The sequence below is a fragment of the Diaphorina citri genome, unplaced genomic scaffold, assembly GCF_000475195.1.
Source record: "Diaphorina citri unplaced genomic scaffold, Diaci psyllid genome assembly version 1.1 scaffold828, whole genome shotgun sequence".
NCBI lineage: Eukaryota > Metazoa > Arthropoda > Insecta > Hemiptera > Psyllidae > Diaphorina > Diaphorina citri.
The window spans coordinates 34,717-61,980 of NW_007378260.1; the positions used below are offsets into that span (position 1 = coordinate 34,717).

Consider the following 27,264-nt stretch of genomic DNA (forward strand, 5'->3'; position numbering starts at 1 on the left):
CTACACTTGCAGTCTGTAGAAGAATCGAACCCGCGACCTAGCGCTTACAAGACAGGCGCTACCAAGCTATGTAACTAAGCTGGATTGTAATCTGTAATTCTGTTGATCTTCTTCGGCCCCATCCCGACGGGCGCCATGCCAAACTGATTAGAAGTATTAGCTCAGAATCTGGACATTTCCAGATTATCTAGAAGCCTAGTCTTGATGATTACTTACTTAGCTTTATAAAACTCGACACTCTTACATTGTATTGAGTGACGTATGACGAAGCGTCTAATGTGATTGATTGTGGCATGGTCGTTCATGTCACTCATCCATTTAGAGTTTTTTCACAACTTTTGTGGATACCACAGCATTACTAGGTGTCTCCTTTGCAATCACTGTAGAACGTTGGTTCCCAGCCTGGGGGTATTTACCCCCCAAGGGGTAAAATACCCTTTTTCGAGGGGTAAAAAGAACTAAGCGCTAAGTAAAAAAAAAAAATAATACAAAAGATATAGAAAGAAAAAGATGGGATGAAGGAAATTTATGTGACGATCTGAACGGACCCTTAAAACCTCGATATAAAACCTCTGAGATGTGCACTATATGCTTTTGTTCTACTTATTAAATTTAACATATTTTCATATGTTAAATTTAATAAATTAATTTAAAAAAAAAGAATAAACCTACTGACCAACTGGGTACAATTTCAATATGTACTTGTTCTTTCCCTGTCTATGGCTATTTCTATGCTTTACTTTTTAAGGGGGGGGGGGGGGGAATGGCTAAATCAGTTAGACCACGCTACGCCATTGGTAAACCGGTAAACCCCAGTCACATTCTAAACCTTAGCAAATTATACACTACCTATGTATATGTACAGTGACTTTGTGTTGTAATATCATTCATAAGAATATTATTCATGACTTAAGATTTCATGATTATTCTTAAGATGTTGCTCGCAGTCTCTAATGCTTAAAACTCAGTAGGTGTCAATAGATTGGAGGACACACTAAATACATAGTGTACACCTTGGTGGGATACTTGTACTTATAATATTTATTTCTAGTTTTATACCGGGTGTAGAGAAAAAAAAGTTTTTACTGAAATCTCATCTTAAAGAGGTTTGTTACAGGGAACTGTAACAACGGAGATTTTATCGTCCCGTAATCGAAGAGCCCTCGGAAGAAAGGATAGGAGAAACAAGTGGAACAGAAGGAGAACAAGATAGAAAGCCAACCGTTCCGAGAACGAGCTGTACCTATCTGTTCGATTGAAGGGGAGTTAGTGCCCCTGCCTTGTAAGGGCTAGGTCGTAGGGTTACCGACCTTCGTGAGCTTTATCCTAAACAGTTAATGTTTGTTCTTGGAACGGCTGGCTCTTTGATTCCGGGACGATAAGACCTTTCTTGTTGAAGGTTGAAGTCCCCTATCAAAATGAGGTTCGTTTTTCGGGACGGCTAACATTCTACTATCCTATTCTCCTTCTCTCTTCGTTTTGTGAACGATAACAACTCCATTGTTACAATTATCTCTATCAAACCTCTTTAAGAAGAAAACAAGTTATTCTGATCTGAGTGTTTCATTGCATTGTGCTTTCCTCTATTACCGTTTCAATAAATCTGTTGTTTCTCGGTTTCAGGGAGGCTATGTGTTTCGTTTTCGTCTGTACTGTGCCCCTGAGGTTACTCTGCTCAAGAAACAAATACAACATGGCGTGGTCAAATACAAGAATACCGGCAAAAGTGTTTCTTTGGAACAACAACTTGTGCATTTGCCCCTGTTGCACTCCGCACTTCACGGGTAAGTGAAACAGTCGTACCCCGAAGGCCGAGTTGGAAAATACCTGGGATTTTTCTCACAGAAAAAAGGAATTTAAAAAGTATACCGGGTTCGATTCCCGCCCGGGGCGGATTTTATCCTGATGGGATAATGTTCGTTCTCGGAACGGCTGGCTTTCTCCTATGGAGGATGTGAAGGAAAGAGGGGGAAGAGGAGGGGAAGGAGGACGTAAAGAAAAGAGGAGAAGTAGGGGTAAAAGGGGAAAGGGAAGGAGGGATAGGAATGAAGGGAGGAAGGAGCTAAAGATATAAAGGTATTCTTGTAGTTATTTACCCTCTGTTTTTGTTCTGGTGGAGAATGTTAAGGGAAGAGGAGGAGGAGGAGGATGCGAAGGAAAGAGGGGGAAGAGGAGGAGAAGGAGGATGAAAAGGAGGGAGTTGAAGATATAAAGGTATTCTTAGTTAGCTATGTTCCCTCTGTTTTCCTCTGCTCTCGAAATGTTTTTGTTTTTCTAAAGTATCCACCTAATCTTTAGAAAAGTTCAACCGTTCAGCAGCGTTTTGTAGCTGTGTTTTTCATTATTTACGATAAGGGAAAGTGTAGCAGGTAGCTGTAGAGCTTGTATAACATCCGTGGCGAAGTTTATGTGTGGTACCTAAGAATAATCCTAGGTGGTAAACTTTTTGCTGAAAGAAGAAAAAAATGTAATAGCTACGAAAATAACAGTACTAATCATTGGTTAAACATTGAAAAAGCCAGCCTAGTTAGCTTAGTTGGTAGTGCGTCTGCCTTGTAAGCGCCAGGCCGCGGGTTCGATTCCCGCCCAGGGCGGATTTTATCCTGATGGGATAGCAAATCACTCTGATGAGTTACCTTGTGATGGGTATTTTTCCTGTCTGTGGAATATAATTCTATATCTAAGTTTCATTATTCTCGTTCAAAAATAAACAAAGACTGTAAGCAATACGTGGGTGTAGCACTTATTGCTAAGCATACAAATAAAAGCATAGGTAGCAAAACTCCAGGAAAAGGTAGGTATATGAATGAAGCAATCCCGAGTGCCTGCAGCCTAGCAGACTATGCAACCTGGAAGATTCAGAATTCAGAAGTAGATCTGTAGATATCTTTTTGCGTTTGTTCTTCACCGGCGCTTTTTTGTGTGTGAGGGGGAGGGGGGGCGCATGATTTAATATAAAATTATTAATGTTATTTTTTAGCCTTTGTAGATTTTTTTTCGCTCTGTATAAAGGATAGATAGTCTGCTTTTCCAGGTATGTGAGATAATCTTGCTCTTTTCCCTGAATTCCAGACTTCCCTAGAGGGGTTGAAAGTAGCCCCGGGAAATTCTAAGGCCTGGGAAAATAGAGGGAAAAAAGCATTGTTTGCTGAGAAGGGAAAAAAAGGCTGGAAATTTTAATTTACCTGTACCTACATACATTGAGTATACGAGTACCTAACTTTATACATACGGCGTACCCAGGTACATACAAAGGTACCTACATTCTCAGGAATACCTACCCCCTCGCTGCCCAATTTTAAATTTTTAATACAGTTTTGTTTGATGTTGGGATTTTTTTTTTTTTTTTTTTTTTTTTTTTTTAATCACCAATATTCAATCGGCCCTTGGATATTATTATTAAGTGATTTCATGATAGATTGAAGATTCTGTAACTTTGTGAAGGTCCATCTTGACTAGGTAGGTTGAAATGATAAACATATTTATGAAATAGTGAAGAAGTATCATTTCAACCTACCTGGTAAGTGATTTCACTTTACTTTTCCCCTCTTCTCCTATTTTCTTTTTCCCCTCCTTTGCCTTTTCCTCTTTCGTTTTCTCTTCCTCCTCCTGTTCTTCCTAGTCTCTTTATGCTTTTCCTTTCCCCTCTCTTTTTTTTTCTTTTCCTCTTCCGTCTTCGAAATAAGTACGAATATTTTTTACTACTTTTAGGGTCCTAATTAAAACGAAGAAAAATATGAGGAAACAAACCAAACAATGTTATAAACATTCCCAAAGTTTTTTCAGTGGTAATAATATTGGTAACTCGGAACTTCTCGGAAGTTTCCTCTATGTACTAAGAATTTTGTAATTACCACATGTACCAAATAACATACTTTGTATGTATTTAACAGTACCAAGTACCAAATTATTAATACTCGTGGCCCTGAAGGTGATGAATTGATGTGTCTGATAGACCACGGTCTGTCAGATAGACCACGGTCTGTCTGATAGACCACGGTCTGTCTGATAGACCACGGTCTGTCTGATAGACCACGGTCTGTCTGATAGACCACGGTGTTTTATGATAAGAATACCAAATAACGTTTCATTGATAATCCTAGTCCTAGGTCCCATTATCCAAAGAAAAACAAAGGAAATGACAGCGTTCCTCTAATTGGCACAGTGTATGATTTACAACTCTTTGGGTTTATTTATTTCAGGACATGATGAAGTTCAACTGCAAGCGCCCTGCCGAAACATCGGGATCTCAGCTGAGTTTCATTGTCAATAGGAAAGCAATGCTGGAGGATTTCTACATCCTGGGCAGAGGTGTGGTCAAATTGGTGACATGCCGTGAGCAGGGGTTGATAGAGTCCCCGTTCAGAACACCTCTGGTTTGATTCGAATCCTGGAGAGAAGAGAAGTGAAATGTTTTAGTAAAGGTGGATTTTCCTTTCGAGAAATTATCGGAACCGGTTCCGTTTTAAGATTTGAATTTTCCGACTTCAACACGATGGATGCCAAAGCGTATTCCATGGTGTTTACCCACAGACCCCCCCCCATGTATGAAAACATCTCCCTTAAGAAATCTAATTGATTGTGTTAATTGTTGCAAAAAAATAAATATAAAATATTTTTACATAAAACATTACTTTTTACTTTATTAAACATCTCAAATGAGTGTAGATGCCATACCTCCTAGACAGACGAGACTAGGGCCTTAAATTAAATTATTTTACAAAAGGAAACTTTAAAGGATTAAAAAAATAAAAAAAACTCTTACCTTATCGTTTATTTCCGGGAATATAGTGCTCAAGTTGAAATCTGTCACACTGGAAGTAACTGGAGGATATAAACATTTTTACATAAAACATTACTTTTTACTTTATTAAACATCTCAAAGGAGTGTAGATGCCATACCTCCTAGACGAGATTAGGGCCTTAAATTATTTTACAAAAGGAAACTTTAAAGGATTAAAAAAAAACTCTTACCTTATCGTTTATTTCCGGGAATATAGTGCTCAAGTTGAAATCTGTCACACTGGAAGTAACTGGAGGATATAAAGCTGTACTTGAATATGGAACTGAATGTGTAGATGAACTTGCAGCAGAAGACGTGGTCCGTGAATATGATATAGAAGAAGTTATAGGAGTGTGCGATGAATAGGAGAAAGATGGATTTACAGGAGTGTTCAATGATGAATCGGAGCGACTGCCACTCTGTGGTAACTTCATTTCCACATGTTTTTTGGTTTTATCTAAACTGAGAAGTTGTAAAGTAGAGTCTGCAAGAGTCTTTTTCTTGGGTGATTCTTCATTACTGAATATGTTTGCAGACCAAGCAGTACCAGTCCCTGTGTTTTCTGAACAGGACGGGAAGTTTGATTTACCAAGCAAATCATCTTTAGCGGGAGCGACTGCCACTCTGTGGTAACTTCATTTCCACATGTTTTTTGGTTTTATCTAAACTGAGAAGTTGTGAAGTAGAGTCTGCAAGAGTCTTTTTCTTGGGTGATTCTTCATTATTGAATATGTTTGCAGACCAAGCAGTACCAGTCCCTGTGTTTTCTGAACAGGACGGGAAGTTTGATTTACCAAGCAAATCATCTTTAGCAACATTGTCTAGCACGTTGAATTCTGTGCCAATACAACTCGAGTAGAACGGATCAAATAATCCTTTCATATTGGATTTGAATGAGAAGTCTGTCTGAGGAGGGAACAAGTCCTGAGATAATGACTCCATGTTGCCAATAGGTGTCGCCGTGTTGCCAGACTCAATATTATCAGTGAGGAGTTCAGTATGTTTGGAGGAGACAAGAGGGAATGTCAGGAGGAACGCTGCAGTGGGGGAAACACATTCCAAATTCTGACCGCCTACCTGACCTGGGAGAGAGAATAAATCATTGGAGAAGTCCGAGTGAAATCTCATCTCATCCAGTAGGAATGTTTTCTAGAGACAAGAGGGAATGTCAGGAGGAACGCTGCAGTGGGGGAAACACATTCCAAGTTCTGACCGCCTACCTGACCTGGGAGAGAAAATAAATCATTGGAGAAGTCCGAGTGAAATCTCATCTCATCCAGTAGGAATGTTTTCTCTGACATGAGACATGAATCACTCTTTCGCTTACTCTTCTGAGGTGTGTTCAGAGAGTTTTGCTTTCCAAAGAGAAAATCAAACGAGTTCTCTTTGTTATTGACTTCGAATATATTCTGACTGATATCATGACATGTGTTACTGCTAGCATCTGGTTTTTGTTTCAATCCTGACTTGCGTTTGGTTTCATCAAATGGTTTGCTAACTGATGTTGTTGGGAAATGCAATGCATTTGGATGAGACTCAAAGTAACAAGAAGTTTTCTCCTGGCAAGGTTCAACATAAGACATGGGTGTGTTCAGAGAGTTTTGCTTTCCAAAGAGAAAATCGAACGAGTTCTCTTTGTTATTGACTTCGAATATATTCTGACTGATATCATGACATGTGTTACTACTAGCATCTGGTTTTTGTTTCAATCCTGACTTGCGTTTGGTTTCATCAAATGGTTTGGTAACTGATGTTGTTGGGAAATGCAATGCATTTGGATGAGACTCAAAGTAACAAGAAGTTTTCTCCTGGCAAGGTTCAACATAAGACATATCACTTGATGGCAAGGTGTTGGTCTTATAGGAGAATGGCGTGTTATAGGTGTTATCATGTTGACCAGGTAAAGGATAGAGGACACCACTTGTATTCTCATTAGAACCAAAACATGTGTTTGTATCACTTGACATTACATTCGAACCTAAATTCTCGAACGAAAAATTCAAATTCTAAACTAGATGAGGTTATGGTTGTATTATTAAGTGAATAAAACAGACTCGATGAGGTCCCTGAAGTATTTGGTGCTGAATTTGATAATTTAGATACAGATATAGGAGTGTTGCGTGATGTATATGCTGAACTTGATGAAGTAACAGAAGTATTACTGGCTGAAGATGATAATTTAGATGAAGTTACAGGCGTATTTAGTGCCGTTCCAACTGAAGAAGACATACTTAATCTCGAAAAACTTGAACTATTTGATGAAGACATTGAAGAAGATGAAACATTGTTAGATATGGACGTGGGAAGTGATGCATGTGGTTCTCGAGTTGATCCTAAACAAGTTGAGCTGGAAGATGAAGGTTTCATTGCTATACTTGAAGTAGATGTGTACAGATCCATGTCTGAACTACGACCTGCGTGCAAAGATGTCTCTGTCAAATATGAACTAGGAGGCACTAGAGAACTATCACCCGGACCAGAATATGTTACACTTGTGCTGATAATAGATGGAATAGGAGGCGGAATAGACTTAACATTGAGACCCCCTGATGTAGAAGAAACAGAAATGGAAGAAGAGGAACTAGTAACACGTGAACATTTGGACGAGGCAAGTGATGTTGATGTTACAGGTACAGCTTTGGAGTTTGTATGTAAAGATGTGTTGCAACTGATGGCAGGCATTGCAACTAAGGATGTAGTGGAATGACTTGGAGACATTGCAAGTGATGAAGTTGAAGTTGATACAAATGTAGATCTAGTGACACTGTTAGAAGCGTACGATAAAGTACTTTGTACCGGATTATTGCATGAAGTAACACTAACAGGGATATGCCAGGAAGGTAGCACGGATGCTGTGTACAAATGTAGATCTAGTGACACTGGTAGAAGCGTACGATAAAGTACTTTGTACCGGATTATTGCATGAAGTAACACTAACAGGGATAATAACAGAAGTATTACTGGCTAAAGATGTTAATTTAGATGAAGTTACAGGAGTATTTAGTGCCGTTCCAACTGAAGAAGACATACTTGATCTCAAAAAACTTAAACTATTTGATGAAGACATTGAAGAAGATGAAACATTGTTTCTTCTTCTTCTTCTTCTTCTTCTCATAGGTCCCGAATACTCCGAGTACCAATCGACCGCTGCTTTTTTCTAGACAATAGATCAGTTGCGCTTACTTGAGTGATGTTTCAAAGTCATAGAGCAGGAAAAATGAGGACAAACGGAATTTTTCTTTTTCTTCTACGACTTCTAGATCCCGAAATAAATCGAAAAAATAACGGTAAATCGTGAACTTTGACGTCAACGTCACGGCATACGCTCCTGTACACGATGACGTCACATCAAATGTCCCGAGCAAAGCTCCCTCGCAGGCAACTCATTAATGTGTTTGTGCGCATACGTTTCTGCGCATTTCTTTCTGCTCTTCCGCAAGCGTGCTTGCATACTGGCGCTACCTAGCGGACGAAAAAGACAACTGCCTGAAGTCTGACGTCACACATCTTTGAACTCTTTCATTAGAACGGAAAATAAAAATTGAATTTTCGACCTTTTACAGTTATTTTTTCGTAGTTTTGACCTCAGATTTGGATTTTTCACAACTTTTTACATTATAGGAACCAACCATTTATTAATAATTTTACCCATTTGCAACTGCTCCATTCTGAATCCCGGATTTGCCCTTAGTTCCAAAAGAACTAGTCGATTTTCGAACCCACAGCCCACAGCGCTATAGTGTACCATACATTTTTGTCTCCAAAAATGGAGATAAGCAGATGAGGGACTGAAGACGCCCGAAATTGGTATTGAAAAGAAAAAAATTCAAGGAGAAGAAAGTTTGAAAGAAATCTCATCTTTTTCCTTCAAATACCTAACAGTTAAAAAATGCTATGTAGGTATGTCTAAATTCATTCAAAATAACAATAATAGTAATATAAATTTTATACAGGGTGGTCGGAGAAACTTTTAGAAGTGCTTCCAAGAGTTTTTCCGATCCTTCTATCATGGATGATTTCTGGGGAGAGAACTTTTTGAACAAATTGAAGTGGAATGGAATTTTTGGGGCATACTGGAGGATTGGTGTTACCCAAAGGAGGAATAGGAGGAAGAGGAGAAAAAAAGGAGGTGGTATCATGCGGTATGCAAAAAAGATAAGAAGAAAAGGAGGAGGAGGAGGAGGAGGAGGACGAGGAGGAGGAGGACGAGGACGAGAAAAAACTGTGAAGAAGACTACACGATCAGTAAAACTGGCAACAACTAAGATATACAAAAAACTTTTAATTCCAAACAGGCAAAATTCTAAATGGATTTTTTTCTTTCTTTTTCAGTCCTTTAACTCCCTCATAGAGCCTTTTCTGCTTTCGTTCTTAGAACAAGTAGGCACGAGTACATTATGTAAAACATTAAACCTTTATTATAGGTATATATGAAAGTACATCTGTAGATTCTGTAGGGTAAAACTTTATTACCTACCTACATTCAATTCAATGAAAATCAGAGAGGAATTCCGTTGCTCTCTGTGGGAATTTCTGAGAATTTTTTCTCCGTCTAGGTTTTTCCAGTGTTGATTTTTCCCCATCATTCTCAGAAATAGGATATGAGGTTCTGCATAAGCAGTTTTCTCGTGTCTGTGCCTCCTAGTTATATTATTAAGTGCATCGTAAAATATGTGAACCATCATATCATCCGTTTCGCAAAGGTAGAACAGAGACTTTTGAGGCACTTTACTCACAGAGCAACCGGACGATCGCCAGTTGGGTCCAATGACATTTTTTCTAAGGTAGTCGACTACCACCTGGGTCCTGGGGTTTAAGTGTGGGACCCAATTGGTACTTGGACCCTTTCAATCGCTGGACCCTGGTCATTGACCCTTGTAAATTCGTGACCCAACTGGTAACAAAAAAAGGTTTTGGGACGCAACTGGTCTCCTCCCGAGCAACCTACCAATAGGTAATTACTGAGGATGAAAAAGATGAGATTCCATGGGTAGTGAAATGTGTTTTCAGACATCCACAATGTTTGCCTACTCTAATTTTATTCATACCTAGAGGAACATCATAACGGAGGGAAATAAAGTTTGCTACATTTTTCTTTAAATTAAAACCTCGGGAGTAGAGGATTTTAGAGATAGGCAATCAGGCCCGTCCGTAGCCTAAACAGGGCAGGGGGCCTATCTTTGATAATGGGCTCCCCCTTGCAACAATTTTTCACAAAAAAAGAATAAGTATTTAGAATTAAATACCTACTTTATCTTTTACACGCATAGCTGGAAACCCAGATTAGCTCAATGTATAACTGCCGAATTGGCAATTGAGGCCCCTGGAAGAGCCCCGGCCCCCCCATGAACCCCCCCCCTGGGACCGGCCCTGTAGACAGTAACTACCTCTAATGTTGTCTCTCATCCATCTCAGAACAGGTAGAAACTGTAGGTAAAATTTAAGATTCCAGGGTTTAGGTATGTATCTCGTTTTCAATGCCTCCCTCAGTTTCTTTTGTTACCTGGATTTTAAGGAGGGAGGAATTGAAATGGGAGGAGGAGAGGGCGGGGGGTGTTGAGGTAGGAATTGGGGCAGGGAGAATGGGGAGGTATTGTGATGTGAGAGAGGGAAGGAGGTACAGGGGCACCCTAGAGATCTTGCTGTGAGTAAGAGAGCTAACAAAGAGCATAGAAAGAAGAGAGAGAGAGAGACAGAGAGAGAGAGAGAGAGAGAGAGGGAGAGAGAGAGAGAGGAAAAAAAAAGAGGAGAGATAGAGGGAAGGAAAGGGAGAGAGAGAAGACAGGAGATGGAATAACTCTGTTTGCTTTGCAGCTAAGTGCAAAACGTACGCATTTCCCATTTGAGATGTAGGTAGTCATAGGTAGGTAAGTACTAAGCATACATGACATACATACTTATTATTCGCGTAATCCCATACTTCCATAACTACGTACATACGCTACGCCTTTTTTTACTCTTCTTTTTCCCTCTTCCTTTGTCCCCTCTTCCTTTTCCCCCCTCTTCCTTTTTCCCCTCTTCCTCCCTTTTTCCTTCCTTCTTCCCCCCCCCTCGACCACTCTCCACCTTCTCTTTCCTCCCATCCAGTGTAATGTGTATGATTGTCGACTGTAGAGTGTATACGTATACCTACCTACCTACGTACTAGATATCAGGAATGCATTTTTTCCTTCCCAACACCAGGGAATTCGAAACAGAAAAATGAAACTGGGAATTTCAGAGGAGAAAGTACAGAAACAAGAGAACTAGAAAGGGGAGAAAGAGGGGGAGAGAAAGGGAAAGAGGGAGGAAAAACGAGAGAGGTAATGGTTGGAAAAAATGATGACTGAACTCATTACCGGAGAAAAGTTCTGGAGAGAGAGAGAAAAAGGACACCTGGTGAACACGGATGAGACAAAAATAGAGACAGGATGGGAAAAGAGGAGAGAGGAGGGGAGAAAATAATACAAGGAGGAATGAGACAAAAATAGAGACAGGATGGGAAAAGGGGAGAGAGGAGGGAAAAATTGTGAAAAGAGGGAGGAAAAGAGAGGAAGAAAGGAGAAACGCATCAGGAGGGAAACCAAATGAACAAAAAATCAGAGATGGAAAAATAATGACACAAAGTAGAAAAGGGAGGGGGATAGTGAGAGGATATAAAAAGGAGGGGAGGGAGAAATAAAAAAAAAATCAGAGATGGAAAAATAATGACACAAAGTAGAAAAGGGAGGGGGATAGTGAGAGGATATAAAAAGGAGGGGAGGGAGAAATAAGAGGAGAGGGGAAGGAAGAAAGGGATAAAAAGGAGAGAAAAAGGGAAATGAACAAGACATTGGACATTGGGATCCATTTGCAAGGAATTTACATTTTTTTCTCTTTTTCTTCTTTACCTTCCTTTCAAGTTTTCATCATCCTCTTCTTTTAATGGTCATTTGAAATTTTCATCCTCTCCCTGTCATATTTTATTACTGAGAAAATATGGTAGATAAGATAGGTAGGTAAATACTTACCTTGGTAGGTGTTTAGGTACTTAGAGGCCATTCTTGATGAGGGCACGGCGGCACGGTTAGCCCTGTGCTACATGGCTTGTCATGCAGAAGGTCCCGGATTCGAATCTCACCAATCGAAAAAAAATTTCGATTGCAATTATTTCAACGGGTTACTTTCTGGTGTTCTTGTGTTGACTCAGCATCCAAATGGGAAGTTTAAAGGTACCAAATTTTTTTGTAGTCTGTCCAATACTGTACTGCCTTTACAGCTTTACACGGAGTAAAAAAAGTTGACAAATTGAATTTAATTTTTGTGGATCATAAAATGCTCGACATTTTATATTTAAACGAAATTTTGAAAACAAAACGCTAATCAAACTTTTTCCCTTCCTCTCCTCTCCTTCTCCTCCTCCTTTCCCTCCTCCTGAATTATATGATTATCTATTAATATGACTGGATTTTGATAAAAAAAAAAAAAAAAAAAAAAAAAAAAAAACAACTCCAAAAGCCCTCTAGAGAGAGAAAAAAAAAGAAGAAATGAAAGAATAGGAGCTGGAGAAATGAGAGAACAATAGAATAATAGAAATAGAAGTGTTTGTCAAATCAGCTAACCTATCTGGCGATGAGATTAGTGTCCAAGAAGAGTAAGGAGATTTTGTTAAGAATAGTGAAATTACGCAAGAACTAAACAAGTACCTAACTTGAACTTAAATTTTGGAGTTTGTACCTACTTACCTGCGTACTGCGTACCTACCATAAATTAATGGTCTTCAACAAATCTTGTAAGGCAAAATCAACAGCACTTCCCGACTAAAAAAGAATCTCATGGTTGGCCAATCTCAGAATGTGGTTCCACAAATCATCTGCAGAACTTTTCCGGATTGTCACCAACGGGATAAGAATAGCACTGATGATTTGGCCCTCACTGCTGACGAAATACAAAATGAATGGGATATTTGGATAATGGACTCAACCACCGAAGAAAAAGAGTTAAAAGGATGGAAAAAATTCGAAAAGTTGGAAGAAAAAGAGAAGAGGGGAGAAGAGACTTGAACTTTGTGGGTGTGAAGGAAAAGAAGAGAGAGAAAGGAAGAGGTGTTATGAGAGAGAGAGAGATAAAAAGTTGGGTGCGAACAACTGATAAGATGAGTGGCAGAGAGAGAGAGAGGGAGGGAGAGAAGGAGGAAAAGGGACAGAAGATGGAGGGAGGTAGAAAAAGGGGGAAAAAGAGAGAGAGAGAGAGAGAGGGAGAGAGAGAGAGAGAGAGAGACTCATTGACAAGAGAAACCGAGGAGGAGGAGGAGGAGGAGAAGAAGAAGAAGAAGAAGAAGCGAAAAAATAAACACAAAGTTTCAGATCATGGAGAGTGGGAGAGAAGGAGAAAAAACACAAAAGGATTAAAAATAAATAAATAACAATGTAAATGTACATAAATAAAATAATAAGAGGATGTCATTTTCTTTCTTCATTACTGTTTTCTGCATAAAACTCACAAGAATTAAATAAGAAGGGAAAGAAAACAGAAAATGTTCTTTCAAGTGCAAGGGAACATTAAAAAAACCCCAACGCAGAAAGGATAAAGAGAGGACAAGAAGTAAGCAAGAAAGAAAGGGTAATGAATAAATTAATAATGATAATAATATATTACAGTCTATGGCGGTAGTACCTACTGTGTATGGTGAATTATTATAAAAACCCCGTAACCCATCTGAAACCCCGTTGGAACCCCGTATGTAGGTGAAAGTAGGGGGAACATACGGAGCTTGGTAATATTGTGGTTTATTTTTCTGGTGTACTGCATATTGCATAATTATGTCAGGGAGTTTCCGGCGGGGTTATAATTAATCAGTGGCGTGGTTGTGGAAACTAGGGCGGGGAAAATACAGTGCCCTCCGCGTCATCGGTTACCTCAGATACTTTCAAGTTTGTATCAATAAAGATCCCCATTGTCCTACTTTCCAAGTTCCCCATGAAACTGTCAAAGATTTTAGTTTCATTTTAATGTTCACGAAACCCAACCTTGAGGGTTGATTATACCCATGAGGTTAGTCCGTCACCTACTCCAAGCTGTGTCCACACTTAGTCGACGGCCGATGAAGTGAATCTATGTTGTCGAGGCAGTGTGGACGGTTTCAGTCGAGATCAAATGACGCGACGGCGGTCGACTATGTGTGGACACAGCTTTCAAGTATCGTCTCCGTTGATAATAGCATTCCTTTTTCACCGAAGTTTTCTCTAAACATTTCTTGAAGGAATAAAAGGTCATTTAACTCATAGCTAGTAAAATATTGCATGCTCCCATGTGGTAGATTAGCTATTAGGTATTGAACGCTTTGGTAGGTTAGGTATGTACTGTAACATGTCAACCCTCCTACAAACGTCTTGATAACTTAATATTTATGCGACTGTTGACCTTTTATATTTTTTTTTCCCTACAAATGTTCAAAGGAAAATATGGTTTCAAAGAAAAATTACTACGAAATTTGTCATATTGACCTCGACTGAGTCGAGAGTCAGGGACTGCTTTCGTGCGTAGCCAAAAGCGTGTTGCGCCCTTTGGAAAATTAGAAACTTGATTGACTCACTTGTTGACTGCAGACTGTTCAGAGGCTTTTTAATGTCCGGTACTCACGTTCAGACTATCTGACGGACCGCGGTCTGAAGGTTTTCCCGCCAGACACTCTACGACTCGACGGAGCGCCGGAGCGGTCTGTGAGACTTGGGTCTGTCAGACGACCTGGGCGTAAGTTCGAATGGAATTATTGAATCAAGATCCGACATCAACAAGGGGATTTTATAGTGGGGAAAATCTAAAGTGGGCTGTCTTTCTTCTATTTCTAACTTATTTCTTTCTTTTTCACTTCGACCCCCACACTTTTATTTGGGTACCTGACTTTCTGTCCGAATTCCCCCCTCTCATATGGCGTGGAAGGAGAGGAAGTAACAGTACTTGGGTGATATATTACGGCCAAACAATTGCATCAAAACACCAAACACGTTTCTCTCGGAAAACTAAAGAAAAATGGCGGCGGTATATAAATTAATATCTCACCCGAGCGGTCTGCCTCTCCAGCTACTTAAGTAATTGCTACTTCTCTTCCTTCATCTCCTTCTCTTCCTCTCACTAATAACGTCCATTTTCTGCTCCTCTTTCTTCTTCTTCTTCTTCTTTTTCTCTTCCTCTCATTACTAACCGTCTCCTTATATGCTGTTCTTTCAATCTTTCTTCATCTCTTCCCCCTTTTCCTTTTCCTCTCCCTTCTCCCTTCCTCTTCCTCCTCTTCGACCTTCTCTTTCTTCTCCTACTCCTTCTTCCTCGTCTCCTTCTACTTCTCTTCCTCCCCCTCCTCCTTCTTCTCATTCCTTGTTTCTTTCTACTCCTCTTCCACCTAACTTGACCTCCTCGTTTTTCTCCTCTTCTTCCTCCTCCTCCTCCTTCCTTGTTTATTCCAACTCCTCCTCCTCTTTCCACTTCTCTTCTTCCTCCTCCATCTCCTCTACAGGCTAGACTTTTATATCTTACTTGGAAAGCAGAGTATGGGGTAGGTATGAGGGGGGGAGATGCTGTGAAATTTACAGCGCTTTATGTTAGCCTTTGCCATTTCATTCCTTCCCAGGGAGAGGACTAGAGGAGGAGAATGAGGAGGGAGAAGAGGAGGAGGCGGAGGAGGAGGTATAGTAAAACGGGGAGAGAAGAAGGTGTGAAGGGGAAAGAGGGAGAGTACAAGGGGAAGAGGAAGAAGAATGTGAAAGAGGGGGAGGCTGAAGATATAAAGGTATTCTTAGTTATGTACCCTCTGTTTTTTGTTCTGGCAGAAAAGGAGGAGAATTTTAAGGGAGAAGAGGAGGAGGGGAAGAAGGATGTAAAGAAAAGAGGAAGAGGAGGAGAATGAGGACGTAAAGAAAAGAGGAGAAGTAGGGGTAAAAGGGGAAAGAGAAGGAGGAATAGGAATGGAGGGAGGAAGGAGCTAAAGATAAGTATAAAGGTATTCTTGTAGTTATTTACCCTCTGTTTTTGTTCTGGTGGAGAATTTTAAGGGAGAGGAGGAGGGGAAGGAGGATGTAAAGAAAAGAGGAAGAGGAGGAGAAGGAGGACGTAAAGAAAAGAGGAGAAGTATGGATAAAGGGGGAAAGAGGAGGAGGGATAGAAATGGAGGGAGGAAGGAGCTAAAGATATAAAGGTATTCTTGTAGTTATTTACCCTCTGTTTTTGTTCTGGTGGAGAATGTTAAGGGAGAGGAGTGGCCTCCCTCAGTTTCTTTTGTTACCTGGATTTTAGGGAGGGAGGAATTGCAATGGGAGGAGGACAGGGCGGGGGTGGTGAGGTAGGAATTGGGGCAGGGAGAATGGGGAAGCATTGTGATGTGTGTGGGAAGGAGGTGTAGGGGCACCCTAGAGATCTTGCTGTGAGTAAGAGAGCTAACAAAGAGCATAGGAAGAAGAGAGAGAGACATACAGAGAGACAGAGAGATAGATAGAGAGAGAGGAAAAAAAGAGGAGAGAGATAGAGGGGGAGAAGACAGGAGATGGAATAACTCTGTTTGCTTTGCAGCTAAGTGCAAAACGTACGCATTTTCCATTTGAGATGTAGGTAGTCATAGGTATAGGTAAGTACTAAGCATACATGACATACATACTTAGTATTCGCGTAATCCCATACCTCCGTAACCATACGTACGCTACGCCTTTTCCTTTTCCCCTCTTCCTTTGTCCCCTCTTCCTTTTTCCCCTCTTCCTTTTTCCCCTCTTCCTTTTTCCCCTCTTCCTTTTTCCCCTGTTCTTTTTTCCCCTCTTCCTTTTTCCCCTCTTCCTCCCTTTTTCCTTCCTTCTTTTTTCCTCCCCCTCGACCATTCTCCCCCTTCTCTTTCCTCCCGTCCAGTGTAATGTGTATGATTGTCGACTATAGAGTGTATACGTATACCTACCTACTAGATATCAGGAATGCATTTTTTCCTTCCCAACACCAGGGAATTCGAAACAGAAAAATGAAACTGGGAATTCCAGAGGAGAAAGTAGGTACAGAAACAAGAGAACTAGAAAGAGGAGAAAGAGGGGGAGAGAAAGGGAAAGAGGGAGGAAAAACGAGAGAGGTAATGGTTGGAAAAAATGATGACTGAACTCATTACTGGAGAAAAGTTCTGGAGAGAGAGAGAGAAAGGACACCTGGTGAACACGGATGAGACAAAAATAGAGACAGGATGGGAAAAGGGGAGAGAGGAGGGGAGAAAATAATACAAGGAGGGAGGGAAAAATTGTGAAAAGAGGGAGGAAAAGAGAGGAAGAAGGGAGAAACGCATCAGGAGGGAAACCAAATGAACAAAAAAATCAGAGATGGAAAAATAATGACACAAAGTAGAAAAGGGAGGTTAGGGAGAAGAGAGAGGAGAGGGGAGGGAAAAAAGGGATAAAAAATCTGGTGCGGACATCACACGACTTTCCTTATCCTATTAAAAAATGCTTATTTGGGTGTTCATCTAATGTAACTTTTACAATATCTCTAACCGTTTAGTCAGTATAGCTGAAAACCGCCAAAAAGCGGCCGAAATGCCGCTAAGCGTTGCACCGATCTAAACAAAAGTTTCGTGTCACATTTGACGTTTGTATGCCAAATTTCAGGTCTCTAGCTCTTAATACCGTTCTCGAGATGTTTTGTTTACAGACAGACAGGACAGAAGGACAGACACACACACACATCACACGGACCAATGGCTGAAACTTTGTATTTAGGCTCTAGGGAACGTGTTTTGGCACTAACAACTGACCATCGAAAATTTGACCCGATTACATTACTTTCCTTCCTATAGGATAAGGAAAGTAAAAAGAGAGAAAAATATGGGAAATGAACAATACATTGGGATCCATTTGTAAGGAATTTACATTTTGTCCCCTCTTCTTTTTCTTTACCTTCCTTTCAAGTTTTCATCATCCTCTTCTTTTAATGGTCATTTGAATTTTACATCCTCGCCCTGTCTTATTTTCTTACTGAGAAAATATGGTAGGTTAAGATAGGTAGGTAAATACTTACCTTGGTAGGTGTTTAGCTACTTAGAGGCCATTCTTAGTGAGGGCACGGTTAGCCCAGTGGTACATGGCTTGTCATGCAGAAGGTCCCGGATTCGAAGCCCACCAATCGAAAAAAAATTTCGATTGCAATTATTTCAACGGGTTACTTTCTGGTGTTCTTGTGTTGACTCAGCATCCAAATGGGAAGTATACTTTGTCTCTTATTGTCCATCTGATGAGGGATATAGGTACTAAGGGATGGACATGCTACAACAAAGACCAAACAAGCGAAAGGAAAATTGTCAACTCATAACTTAAATCTCACTTCGTATGTTCAATTATCGTAAGTTAATTAACCACTGGAAAATGATGGAACATGAAACCAAGAGAAAGAAAACGAAGCAAAGAATCGTAAAAAAAATGAAACAACAAAACACGAGAAAAATGATTTCTAACTTCTGGAAGTTTTTCAGAAGAAATTAAATTTCTTTTCTTTTTTTTTATTATAAAATCTTCTTAATTTCTTTGTTTTAAAAATACGAAAGTAAAGCAAAAGGCCTTCAACTCCAAAAGCCCTCTAGAGAGAGAAAAAAATACAAGAAATGAAAGAATAGGAGCTGGAGAAATGAGAGAACAAAAGAAATAGAAGTGTTTGTCAAATCAGTTAACCTATCTGGCGATGAGATTAGTGTTAGAGAAGAGTAAGGATTTTGTTTTTTTTTTTACTTAGAATAGGCAAATCAAACAAGAACTATACAAGTAGGTAACTTGAACTTAACTTTAGGAGTTTGAACCTACTTACCTGCGTAGGTACCATAAATGGTCTTCAACAAATCTTGTAAGGCAAAATCAACAGCAAGAGACTTCCCGACAAAAGAAGAATCTCATGGTTGGCTAATCTCAGAATCTGGTTCCACAAATCATCTGCAGAACTTTTCCGGATTGCCACCAACGGGATAAGAATAGCACTGATGATTTGGCCCTCACTGCTGACGAAATACAAAATGAATGGGATATCTGGATAATGGACTCAACCACCGAAGAAAAAGAGTTAAAAGGATGGAAAAAATTCGAAAAGTTGGAAGAAAACAAAAAAGAAACCGAGGAGAAGAAGAAGCGAAAAAATAAACACAAAGTTTCAGATCATGGAGAGTGGGAGAGAAGGAGAAAAAAACACAAAAGGATTAAAAATAAATAAATAACAATGTAAATGTACATAAATAAAATAATAAGAGGATGTCATTTTCTTTCTTCATTACTGTTTTCTGCATAAAACTCACAAGAATTAAATAAGAAGGGAAAGAAAACAGAAAATGTTCTTTCAAGTGCAAGAGAACATTAAAAACCCCAACGCAGAAAGGATAAGGAGAGGCAGAGGACAAGAAGTAGGTAAGCAAGAAAGGGTAATGAATAAATTAATAATGATAATAATATATTACAGTCTATGGCGGTAGTACCTACTGTGTATGGTGAATTATTATAAAAACCCCGTAACCCATATGAAACCCCGTTGGAACCCCGTATCAAGGTGAAAGTAGGGGGAACATACGGAGCTTGGTACGTGGTTTATTTTTCTGGTGTACTGCATATTGCATAATTATGTCAGGGAGTTTCCGGCGGGGTTATAATTAATCAGTGGCGTGGTTGTGAAAACTAGGGCGGGGAAAATACAGCGCCCTCGCGCGTCATCGGTTGAGCTGGTTTACCTCAGATACTTTCAAGTTTGTATCAATAAAGATCCCCATTGTCCTACATTGTAAGTTCCCCATGAAACTGTCAAAGATTTTAGTTTCATTTTAATGTTCAAGAAACCCAACCTTGAGGGTTGATTATACCCATGCGGGTAGTCCGTCACCTACTCCAAGCTATGTCCACACATAGTCGACGGCCAATGAAGTGAATCTATGTTGTCGACGCAGTGTGGACGGTTTCAGTCGACATCAAACGACGCGACGGCGGTCGACTATGTGTGGACACAGCTTTCAAGTATCGTCTCCGTTGATAATAGCATTCCTTTTTCACCGAAGTTTTCTCTAAACATTTCTTGAAGGAATGAAAGGTCATCTAACTCACAGCTAGTGAAATATTGCATGCTCCCATGTGGTAGATTAGCTATTAGGTATTGAACGCTTTGGTGGGTTAGGTATGTACTGTAACATGTCAACCCTCCTACAAACGTCTTAATAACTTAATATTTATGCGACTGTTGACCTTTTATATTATTTTTTTTCCTAAAAATGTTCAAAGGAAAATAAATATGGTTTCAAAGAAAAATTACTACGAAATTTGTCATATTGACCTCGACTGAGGCGAGAGTCAGGGACTGCTTTCGTGCGTAGCCAAAAGCGTGTTGCGCCCTTTGGAAAATTAGAAACTTGATTGACTCACTTGTTGACTGCAAGTAGGCACGAGTACATTATGTAAAACATTAAACCTTTATTATAGGTATATATGAAAGTACATCTGTAGATTCTGTAGGGTAAAACTTTATTACCTACCTACATTCAATTCAATGAAAATCAGAGAGGAATTCCGTTGCTCTCTGTGGGAATTTCTGAGAATTTTTTCTCCGTCTAGGTTTTTCCAGTGTTGATTTTTCCCCATCATTCTCAGAAATAGGATATGAGGTTCTGCATAAGCAGTTTTCTCGTGTCTGTGCCTCCTAGTTATATTATTAAGTGCATCGTAAAATATGTGAACCATATCATCCGTTTCGCAAAGGTAGAACAGAGACTTTTGAGGCACTTTACTCACAGAGCAACTGGACGATCGCCAGTTGGGTCCAATGACATTTTTTCTAAGGTAGTCGACTACCACCTGGGTCCTGGGGTTTTGAGTACCAATTTAAGTGGAACCGGACGATCGCCAGTTGGGTCCAATGACATTTTTTCTAAGGTAGTCGACTACCACCTGGGTCCTGGGGTTTTGAGTACCAATTTAAGTGTGGGACCCAATTGGTACTTAGACCCTTTCAATCGCTGGACCCTGGTCATTGACCCTTGTAAATTCGTGACCCAACTGGTAACAAAAAAAGGTTTTGGGACGCAACTGGTATACATATCTACTTCTCTTCCTTCATCTCCTTCTTTTCCTCTCACTAATAACGCCCATTTTCCATTTTCTGCACTAATCCATTTTCTGCTCCTCTTTCTTCTTCTTCTTCTTCTTCTTCTTCTTCTTCTTCTTCTTCTTCTTCTTCTTCTTCTTCTTCTTCTTTAGGTAATTATAATTACTGAGGATGAAAAAGATGAAATTCCGTGGGTAGTGAAATGTGTTTTCAGACATCCACAATGTTTGCCTACTCTAATTTTATTCATACCTAGAGGAACATCATAACGGAGGGAAACTGAGGATGAAAAAGATGAGATTCCATGGGTAGTGAAATGTGTTTTCAGACATCCACAATGTTTGCCTACTCTAATTTTATTCATACCTAGAGGAACATCATAACGGAGGGAAATAAAGTTTGCTACATTTTTCTTTAAATTAAAACCTCGGGAGTAGAGGATTTTAGAGATAGGCAATCAGGCCCGTCCTTAGCCTAAACAGGGCAGGGGGCCTATCTTTGATAATGGGCTCCCCCTTGCAACAATTTTTCACAAAAAAAGAATAAGTATTTAGAATTAAATACCTACTTTATCTTTTACACGCATAGCTGGAAACCCAGATTAGCTCAATGTATAACTGCCGAATTGGCAATTGAGGCCCCTGGAAGAGCCCCGGCCCCCCCATGAACCCCCCCCCTGGGACCGGTATACCTAGGTACTAAGGGATGGACATGCTACAACAAAGACCAAACAAGCGAAAGGAAAATTGTCAACTCAAAACTTAAATCTCACTTCGTTTATTCAATTATCGTAAGTTAATTAACCACTGGAAAATGATGGAACATGAAACCAAGAGAAAGAAAACGAAGCAAAGAATCGTAAAAAAAATGAAACAACAAAACACGAGAAAAATGATTTCTAACTTCTGGAAGTTTTTCAGAAGAAATTAAATTTCTTTTCTTTTTTTTTATTATAAAATCTTCTTAATTTCTTTGTTTTAAAAATACGAAAGTAAAGCAAAAGGCCTTCAACTCCAAAAGCCCTCTAGAGAGAGAAAAAAATACAAGAAATGAAAGAATAGGAGCTGGAGAAATGAGAGAACAAAAGAAATAGAAGTGTTTGTCAAATCAGTTAACCTATCTGGCGATGAGATTAGTGTTAGAGAAGAGTAAGGATTTTGTTTTTTTTTTTACTTAGAATAGGCAAATCAAACAAGAACTATACAAGTAGGTAACTTGAACTTAACTTTAGGAGTTTGAACCTACTTACCTGCGTAGGTACCATAAATGGTCTTCAACAAATCTTGTAAGGCAAAATCAACAGCAAGAGACTTCCCGACAAAAGAAGAATCTCATGGTTGGCTAATCTCAGAATCTGGTTCCACAAATCATCTGCAGAACTTTTCCGGATTGCCACCAACGGGATAAGAATAGCACTGATGATTTGGCCCTCACTGCTGACGAAATACAAAATGAATGGGATATCTGGATAATGGACTCAACCACCGAAGAAAAAGAGTTAAAAGGATGGAAAAAATTCGAAAAGTTGGAAGAAAACAAAAAAGAAACCGAGGAGAAGAAGAAGCGAAAAAATAAACACAAAGTTTCAGATCATGGAGAGTGGGAGAGAAGGAGAAAAAAACACAAAAGGATTAAAAATAAATAAATAACAATGTAAATGTACATAAATAAAATAATAAGAGGATGTCATTTTCTTTCTTCATTACTGTTTTCTGCATAAAACTCACAAGAATTAAATAAGAAGGGAAAGAAAAACTGAAGTTTGCCAAAATTTAATTTGCCTGGGATGAAAGATAGAGATTTCAAATATGCGGAGGAGAGAGAGGGAGAGAGAAGAGGAGGTGAAAGGAAGAGAAAGAGGAGGAGGAGGAGGAAGAGAAGAAAGAACAGGAGAGAAAGGGAAGGAGGAAGAGATAGACCTTGGAAATGAGAGACGGTGGAGGAGAAGAAAAGGGAAGAGAAGGATGGGGAGGAAGAGAAGAAAGGACAGGAGAGAAAGGGAAGGAGGAAGTGAAACAGCTTGGAAATGAGAGACGGTGGAGGAGAAGGAAGAAGAAGCGAGGGAGGACAAGACGAAAAGAGGAGATGAAAGGGAAATCGAGAGGGAGGAGGGAAAGAAGGGGGAGAAAGAGAAAGGGAATGAAAGACAAAAGGGGAGAAGAGACTTGAACTTTGTGGGTGTGAAGGAAAACAAGAGAGAAAGGAAGTGGTGTTATGACAGAGAGAGAGATAAAAAGTTGGGTGCGAACAACTGATAAGATGAGTGGCAGAGAGAGAGAGAGAAGGAGGAAAAGGGACAGAAGATAGAGGGAGGTAGAAAAAGGGGAAAAAAAGAGAGAGAGAGAGAGACTCATTGACAAGAACAAACAAAACAATTAAATTGTAATTCTGCAGAAGCCTTGATGCCAAACGATGCTTGATGCTGAGAAATTTCCCCCATCCCTCCCATTTTATCTCTTTTCTCCCTCCCCTCTCCTCTAACTCATCCTTTCTCCCCCTCCCTTCTTCTATATCTTCTCCCCCTCCCCTTTTTCGCGTTGTCTTCGAAAACTTTTAACATTAAAACCTCAATCTCCCGTTTGTTGATAAAGTAATGAGAGAGATGAGATGAAAGAGGAGAGGGAGAGAATGGGAGAGGGGGAGAATGGGAAGGAATAGAGAGGGGAGAAAGAGGGAGGGATAGGGAGAGAAAATGGTTCTCTTTTCTGTACAATTTGCTCGTTGATAAATGAAGGCGAGTAATTATTCAGCAAATAAAGGTGCGTCTTTTGTGAGAATTTCTGGCGGTAGTGCTGGTAGTGGTTTTGCAACGTAACTTTATTGTTTGTCCTCAATTTTCTGTATTCAGGAGGGTCTTGTTATCTTGTATCATATTGTCAGTATTTTGTTATAGCTCAAGTAGTGGTTTAATGAACTGTATAGAAGTCAGAAATAAGGTCTCTACGGATCTCCTTTATGGTGTTTGGTTTGGTCCGGCTTCAGTTTGATTCGGTCAAAAATGTTTTGAGAAAATTTCCTTTAGGTACCTAAGTCTGTTTTGAACGGTTTGTCTAATTTGGTGGCCAGGACAAGAGGATATTTGCCTCACCTTTTTCAACCAGTTCTTCAATTGTGAGAGGCTGAGTCGCTGAGTGCACCCCGAAATAGCCACCATGCGCCAGTTGGTCACTAGTTCTATTATTTCATACTCATTGTGATCCCTTTCGATGTTCTATTACCGCTGGTTGAGTAGAAAAAAGTAAAAAATAATGTTGAAAATAAAAATAAAAATGCTAGATCGCCAAAAAAATATCAAAATGGATTGCCCTATATCTATTGTCCATCTTTATAGTCATTTCCACCCTAAAAAGGGATGTTTTCATAGGGGAAACATAATGTTGAAAATAAAAATGCTAGATCGCCAAAAAATATCAAAATGGATTGCCCTATATCTATTGTCCATCTTTATAGTCATTTCCACCCTAAAAAGGGATGTTTTCATAGGGGAAACAGACAATTTCTCCCAAGGGCAGTACAAAGGAGGTATAAATCATTACCTTCCCACAATATTTATACAAGGTGTCCAAATGTTAGCGTACCGAACTTTAGGGTGATTCATTTTGGGTTAAAATGAGACTTCTCTATGAACAGGGTTCCGCAAATTCTGTGACATTTTGAGCTACAGAGATCCTCAGTTGCATTTGAAATAGATATAATTTTATTTTTGCTGATCATTTATTTTTTTTATTTTTTATTTTTTTTTGAAAGCCAATAAGAACATGTAGATCTAAAAGAACGTTGAAAAATGAGAAAAACCCGTTAACTGCAAAATTTTGTTAAGAGCATTTAACCCAACAAATCGCTCCTTTAGGTTTGGTACGTTAATATTTGGCCACCCTGTATATCACGCGGGAGGCATGTGTTGGTGTGAAGAGAAGGTGTGTGGAATATTATTTTTCATTCCGTCGTTTCAGCATCTTTTCAGCTGTTTTCTATACGCAGACTATACATTAACACTTTTATTTGCACGTCAGCCATATACGAAATGTCCAAACTTTGGAGTCCGAAACTACACCTTCTTGCTTTGGCACTCAAAGTGGCCGAAAAAAGCCCATGTTTCGACAATCCGTTATGCCACGTTGAATGTAAAGCTGTGTCCACAACTCCACCTATAGTCGACGGCCGTCGCTCGATGTCGACTGGAACCGTCCACACTGCGTCCACAACATTAGATTCACCTCGTCGGATCGATGTCAGTCGACGGCCGTCGACTATTTGTGGACACAGCTTATCAGTAAGTTCTCAACGGATCATTGAAATCGAGAAACATAGTGTATCGCTGGTATCTGGACAGGTGAAGTGGTTATCCTTTGTTGCTGGCTTTAGGGAGACACTCATCTTCGGGAGGACTAAAATCGGATATCATAATATAGCCACAGCCTACATCAGCCACACTACGTACGGCAGATCGTTTGTTACCACCACCTCCTAGAATCGTATTAATGTACGGAATTACACCATATCGTGCGGTTTTCTCCCCTCTCCTCACTCATTGATATTAATTGGATTATTATTTGATACATTTTTGTTATTGAAACTTCATGGGTAGTAAATTATTCTCATGCTGTCAGCATCTTTTCTGTGCGCAAACGAGACGATGAATTCTTGTATTTTTAATAGGTATGAGACGATTGAAAGCCCTGTCTCGGCTAACAATTTTTCTACAAGGCGAGACAAAATAAATTGCTCTTCTCGTCAGTCTCGTCATGCATTACCAATCTCGTCATGCATTACTAGTACGGAACAACGCAGATTACCCATTAATTAGGCTTCTCGTACATTGGAAGAGTGGTCGCGCGATTGCTCGAAAAGGTTTCAGCGGACGTCGATCGACGGCGTCGACTATATTTGGACACAGCCTCACACATGGACTATATTTGGACACAGCTTCACACATGGACTATATTTGGACACAGCTTCACACATGGACTATATTTGGACACAGCTTCACACATGGACTATATTTGGACACAGCCTCACACATGGACTATATTTGGACACAGCTTCACACATGGACTATATTTGGACACAGCTTCACACATGGACCCTGTATACAAAGCTCTTGAAAATAGAAGAATGAGTCATGTTATTGTTACAATTGTTACATCCATTACAATTGTAACTCCTATTACAACATTACCCGATCATTTTCTCCAAAACCCTAAATTTCCCCCTCCTATAATAACAATAATAGATACTGTCTACTTTTCTTTATTTGAAATAATAAACCAAGAGTCCATTATATTATTCCCTCTTTCTCCTTCTAATTTTCTCCTTCCTCCTCCCTCTCCCCATTCTTCTTCTTCCTTGTCGTCCTACTCCTCCTCTTCCTTATTCTTCGCTTCTTTCTCCTCGTTCTCCTCCCTTTCCTTCTTCAATACTTCTTCATATTTCTTCTCCCTCTTTCTCTTTTTCCTTCCTTCTCCTTTTCAATTTGGGATTACCCTATACATTTATACAGGGATCATCAAAAGTAACAATAGTCCCAAGAATCCAGTGAAGGGTGAATGTCATGCTCCAGCTCCAGTCAAGTATGTCGAAATGTTCTTACTGGTGATCAAATGAAAGTAGGTAATTCGCATTCGATCCCCTGTAAAATATTTGACCGTTCGTTGAACGTAATACTGTGACTGGAGCAGGACCTGAACGGATAGTGGAAATTGGGCTTAACCTCTAAGTCGTCAAGTCTGGAATCGTCTTGTCTGTGTTCCATCCTTTTCTCCAAAACCCAAAATTTCCCCCTCCTATAATAACAATAATAGATACTGTCTACTTTTCTTTATTTGAAATAATAATCCAAGAGTCCATTATATTATTCCCTCTTTCTCCTTCTAATTTTCTCCTTCCTCCTCCCTCTCCCCTTCTTCTTCTTCCTTGTCGTCCTACTCCTCCTCTTCCTTATTCTTGGCTTCTTTCTCCTCGTTCTCCTCCCTTTCCTTCTTCAATACGTCTTCATATTTCTTCTCCCTCTTTCTCTTTTTCTTTCCTTCTCCTTTTCAATTTGGGATTACCCTATACATTTATACAGGGATCAGCAAAAGTACTAATAGTCCCAACAATCCAGTGAAGGGTGAATGTCATGCTCCAGCTCCAGTCAAGTATGTCAAAATGTTCTTACTGGTGATCAAATGAAAGTAGGTAATTCCCATTTGATCCCCTGTAAAATATTTGACCGTTCGTTGAACGTACTGTGACTGGAGCAGGACCTGAACGGATAGTGGAAATTGGGCTTAACCTCTAAGTCGTCAAGTCTGGAATCGTCTTGTCTGTGTTCAGGTACCTACTGTGTCTGACTTGTAAGCGCAAATGTTGGTAGGTATTTATTTAATTTCTTTGTTTTTAGAGAAGAAGAACAAGAACAAGCGAGGAAAAGAAAAAGTGAGATGGATTGTGAGAAGGAGGGA

General features: G+C 39.7%; 1 protein-coding gene across 1 annotated transcript; it reads right to left on the minus strand.

The window, feature by feature from the left end:
* Positions 1–4,975: 4,975 nt before the first annotated feature.
* LOC108252770 lies at positions 4,976–6,615 on the minus strand. The gene is made up of 4 exons (XM_017445368.2): positions 5,951–6,615; positions 5,578–5,807; positions 5,167–5,372; positions 4,976–5,083 (listed from the first exon to the last, which is right to left on the minus strand). The coding sequence occupies exons 1-4, from the start codon at positions 6,613–6,615 to the stop codon at positions 4,976–4,978; spliced, it is 1,209 nt and encodes a 402-aa protein (XP_017300857.2).
* Positions 6,616–27,264: the final 20,649 nt, after the last annotated feature.

Coding starts and splice junctions, on each gene's coding strand:
- LOC108252770 (XM_017445368.2), bottom strand. CDS start 6,615: ATGTCTTATGTTGAACCTTGCCAGGAGAAAACTTCTTGTTACTTTGAG. Junction 5,808..5,950: donor ACTGCAGCGTTCCTCCTGAC/ATTCCCTCTTGT, acceptor GTTCCTCCTGAC/ATTCCCTCTTGTCTCCTCCA. Junction 5,373..5,577: donor TGCTAAAGATGATTTGCTTG/GTAAATCAAACT, acceptor ATGATTTGCTTG/GTAAATCAAACTTCCCGTCC.